The following is a 5,223-nucleotide window of genomic DNA, read 5'->3' on the forward strand; positions in this document are numbered from 1 at the left end:
TAAAATATAACAAAATGTTGAATTTAAAATACCTTAATATCTATTCAAATAGCTTCTTTTACGTCTTTAGGTATATCTTTCCACTCATCTTTCACAATACTACACCTTTCTCGAGCAACAAGTGTTGCATAACTCTTAAAATGGGAGGCATTCTTACCAAAACACTCCCCAATTTCTAGATCAAACTGGATCGACATCTTTATACCTGTTTTACGAACATTTTCAATTGCTTTCATCATAGTGGGACTTCTAACATTTTTTTTATTAAGTTGACTAGATGAAGCAGAGTTGTCGGTTGAATCAGCCATATTGTATCAGTTTACACAAAACATTTTTTAATAGCAATAACAACCAAAAATAAATGTCGCAGCACAAAACACAAAAAACTGAATTAAGCACAAAACACTTGCAATATAAATGTCGCAGCACAAAAAACTTCAATAACAACCAAAACAAGTGGTACTTTAATACTATGTGTTACAAAACAAATAGCTATGTGTTACAAAACTGAATTAAGCACAAAACACTTGCAATATAAATGTCGCAGCACAAAAAACTTCAATAACAACCAAAACAAGTGGTGCTTTAATACTATGTGTTACAAAACAAGTGGCACAAAAAATGCAAATAGTGAAAGTAATGTCTAATCCCATATTCCTTCTTCATGATCTAAACGAATAGCTACATGCACATCATCCTCTTCATTTTCTTCAATGAAGGTAGGCACATTTGTTGAGAAAGGAGGAATTTCGAAAATATCAAGATCTTGATTTTCATCACTACCATGCACATTTTTTCCTTGTAGAACCACCGACCACCTTTCAGTAGAATGATCTTTGACATAAAATACTTTTTTTGCTTGGGATGCCATGATGAAAGGTTTGTCTGTATAAGCTAACTTGCAAAGATCAACTAGTGTAAAGCATAATTCATCAATTTTTACACCATTGTTGATATCAATCCATTTGCATTTAAATAAAAGCACTTTAAACACAATGTAATCAACCTCCCAGATCTCTTCAATCACCCCAAAGTAGGGTGTAGATGCCATAACCAGATTTTTATCTTTGGAACTAGAGAAGTGCATGGACTCGGCCACAATCATAACCCCACTATTTTGCATGGTACTACGATCATCCTTTGATTTTGTATAAAAGGAAGTTTTGTTAATATCATATGCACTCCAAGTCAATATGTTACATTTAGGCTCATAGGACAACCACTTTATTGTATTAGAAACACTATCATCTTGGCAGACCTTTTCTTTAAACCACTCTGAGAAATTCTTATTATGCTCTTTTAACACCCATTTTTCATTCATCTTGTCGTGCATTTTCTTTATGATGCTTTTGTGAGCAGACAAGTAAGGTTGAACTTCATCAGTGTTATTCAATATATACAAATGCGCTTGAAGAATTATATCAACATGCATGCTCTTGACATTTAAACCTTGAGTGCCCACACCGTCACATCTTTCATCATGACGAGACTTGGGAACCCCTATAGCATCCACTTCTGACAAATAGTTTGAACAAAACTCAATATCTTCTTCTGCAATGTACCTGTCAACAATCGAAGCTTCCGGACGGTGTGGGTTTTTCGTATACCCTTTTAGGATCTTCATGTATCGCTCTATTGGAAACATCCACCGTAAATAAATTGGACCACACAATCTAATCTCCCTTACTAAATGAACAATCAAGTGAACCATAATGTCAAAAAATGAAGGAGGAAAATAATCTCCAATTGACACAAGATAACTGCAGCCTACTGCAACCTCGTTTTCTAACTCGTCTAACTTCAATGGATCAATTGCTTTACAACATATTGCATTGAAGAATAAGCACAACCTAGTTATAGCTTTCCTAACATTATCGGGCAATATCCCACGAATAGCCACGGGTAGTAGTTGTTGCATCAAGACATGACAATCATGATATTTTAAGCCGATTAATTTGAGATCTTGTATTGATACAAGCCTCTTGAAATTTGACGAGTAACCATGTGGCACTTTGATACTTTGTAAACACTTGCAAAAACTTGTTTTCTCGTCTTTAGACAAAGTATGACACGCGGGAGGCAAATATGTCTTGTCATTGATTTTTTGTGGTAATAACTCTTGTCGTATACCCATCAGATCCATATCAAGACGAGCATGTGCACCATCTTTTGTCTTGCCTTTAATGTCGAGAAGTGTTCCAATTACACTATCACATACATTTTTCTCCACGTGCATCACATCAATACAATGTCTTACATAAAGACTAGACCAATATGGAAGATCAAAGAACACTGACCTCTTTTTCCATATACTTTTCACAATAGACTGCTTTTTCCTTTTGACACTTTCATTTTCGGCTTTTGTCACTTTGGCTTTTGGCACTTTCACTTTTGGCTTTTGGCACTTTCCGAAGACAACATTAATGTCTCGTTGTCGTTCATAAACTTCCTCTCCAGTTAAGGGCATTGGAGTAACACCATTCTCTTGGTCTCCGTCAAAAGCTTTCCGCAATCTACGATATGGATGATAACGATTTAGAAATTTTCGATGGCCAAGATAAAAAGTCTTCTTTCCATTTTTCAGTTGCTTAAAACATTTTTTTTCACATATGGGACACACATTATGCCCTTTAACGGTATACCCAGACAAATTGCCATATGCCGGAAAGTCGTTGATGGTGCAAAACAACATGGCACGCATATTGAACTGTTCACCAGAATACGCATCAAGAACATCCACTCCTTCCTCCCACAACACTCTTAAATCATCAATTAGTGGACTTAGATAAACATCTATGTGATTTCCTGGTTGTCTTGGGCCTGAAATCATCATCGATAACATAATATATTTACGCTTCATGCACAACCAATGAGATAGGTTGTAAATCATCAGGAGAACAGGCCATGAACTATGGTTAGTACTTTGATTACCAAACTGATTCATTCCATCAGTAGCAAGTCCAAGTCTAAGGTTTCTCAACTCTTTGCCAAAATTTGGAAACAAAGAGTCGATTTTCTTCCATTGCAAATAATCAGCTACATGGCGAATTTGGCCATCACATTTTCTCTCTTCTGCATGCCATCTAAGATTCTTTGCGTCATTTGCATTAGCAATCAATCTCTTGAACCTCGAAATTATTGGTAGGTACCATACCACTTTCGCGGGAGGACCCGTTTTAGTCACCTCATCATCACTAGAATCACCATCTTTCTTTTTGTAGCGAGACGCCTTGCATGTCAGACAATGATTATAGTTTACAAACTCTTTTATGTATAATATGCAATCATTAGGGCATGCATGTATCTTTTCATACTCCAAACCCATCGGACACAATACTTTCTTCGCCTCGTAATAACGATTTGGCATTACGTTACCTTTTGGAAGCATTTGTATCAACAATTCAAGCAATTCGGTGAAACTTTTGTCGGTCCACCCATTTTTTGCTTTCAGATTAAACAATTTTAACACCACAGACAAACGGGTAAAATTTGTGCATCCCTTGTACAATGGTTTATCCTTGTCACTGCATAAAGTTTCATACACATGCGCCCTCTTAAACGAATCTTCTCCAATATCACGCATCATGTCTTCCAGTCGATCATCGATATCCACACTACCATTTTCTCTTTGGGACACACTTGGCATTGCTACTACTTCACCGTGCCATATCCATTGTGTATAATTTTGACAAATCCCGTCACAAATTAGATTATTCCTGAGTTCTTTCTTAGTACGTTTTGGTTCTTTATTTGCACATAAAATACACGGACATAGAAAAAGTGGAGGAAATCCAGGAGAAGGAAATTCTTTTTCAGCATTACTTTCAGCAAACTGTAGAAATTCCATCACTCCATGTCTGTACTCAATACTTAATCGATTAGCTCTCATCCAACTACGATCCATAACTATGTTTCGAAATTAATGCATACTAAGTTAAAGCAATGACTAGGAAGTTACTATTGCGAAACATTCTCTCGCCCTATGTTAATAAAAACCATCGATTGCATCTAAGCATAAACCAAAATATTTGCTTGGCAGATTTTTTACAAACCATAATTTGCATATAGCATAAAACGGAATTTTTATATAGCATAATTCATAGCCTATAACAAAATTTGCATATAGCAGAATTTTTACATAGTAATTTGCAGTGCATCCATACAGTTTAAATTTAAAAAAAAGATGAGAAAAATCAGTTTATAGCATCGATCTATGTTTTGAAATAGAATCGGTACCTGTAGATGAGACCGTGATTGAAGCTTCTAACTTCGAACAAAACACGAACAACCAACGAACTATCAACCCAAACTTCTAAACTACACATAATATGAATTCCAAATGTGATTAATTTGTTTAAAAAAATGATTCTTTTCTTAAAATCAGATTTAACAAATTATCTAACTAAGCTAGTAACATGAAGTTTATTAATCAGAGTATACTCATGTTACTGAGAGCGTGGGTTAAACAAAAATGACGTTATATTAAAGTATACTCATGTTTATTAATCAGAGTATACTCATGTTACTCAGAGTATACTTTTTGTTTTTTTTAGGTATAATAATATAAATTTAGCAGGAAATAAGTTTATAGTTATAAGACATAGTCTAAACCGACAAAAATTGAGACTAGTTAGCACATAACACTGTTTTAGAAGACTGCAAGATTATGCCAGTGTCATTCAAGATTCTGCTTCCTTTGAATTTTGGGGTATGCTGCTCACTTCTTAGTTTTCTTTGGAGCCTGGGCAGGTTGGGGTGTTGTCGCAGGTGGAGCAGTGAGTGTTCACTTCTTAGTATACTCATGTCTAACATTATATTAAAGTATACTTTTGTGCTCTGATTCTTTTTGTAATACAGGAAAATCAAGAGAAAACAGAATAACTCAAGCTTCTTGCTGAATGGAAGAGAAAGAAAGGTGGATTTAGAGCTTCCATGTTTATTTTTTATAAGCCCATGTTTATTTAATAAATAAGACTCTTTGTTGTGTTTTTGTTTTTTTAATGTAGTTTTATCAAGTGCCAAACATGGTTAGCTTAGTTCTATATCTATCAAGTACTTAATTGAATAGAAGTAAATAATTTTATAGTAATCGAGATAAAATAGTACGAGAGAAATAAAGAAGACAATATGAATGAATGCGTAAAGTGGCTATTATATACAACGGTCAGTTCCATCTTATAATTTCAAACGATAAACTATGTAATTTCAAACGATAAACATGGT

The 5,223-nt window shown here is 34.7% G+C and overlaps 1 protein-coding gene across 1 annotated transcript; it reads right to left on the minus strand.

Moving 5' to 3' along the window:
- Positions 1–643: 643 nt before the first annotated feature.
- Positions 644–3,904, minus strand: LOC123886037. The gene has a single exon (XM_045935373.1). It carries the CDS (start codon positions 3,902–3,904, stop codon positions 644–646), a length of 3,261 nt encoding a protein of 1,086 aa, XP_045791329.1.
- Between the last annotated feature and the right edge of the window lie 1,319 nt (positions 3,905–5,223).

Source organism: Trifolium pratense, linkage group LG5 (genome assembly GCF_020283565.1).
Source record: "Trifolium pratense cultivar HEN17-A07 linkage group LG5, ARS_RC_1.1, whole genome shotgun sequence".
Classification (NCBI taxonomy): Eukaryota; Viridiplantae; Streptophyta; class Magnoliopsida; order Fabales; family Fabaceae; genus Trifolium; species Trifolium pratense.

Excerpts from the sequence above, each read along its gene's own strand:
- LOC123886037 (XM_045935373.1), bottom strand. The coding sequence starts at position 3,904 with ATGGATCGTAGTTGGATGAGAGCTAATCGATTAAGTATTGAGTACAGA.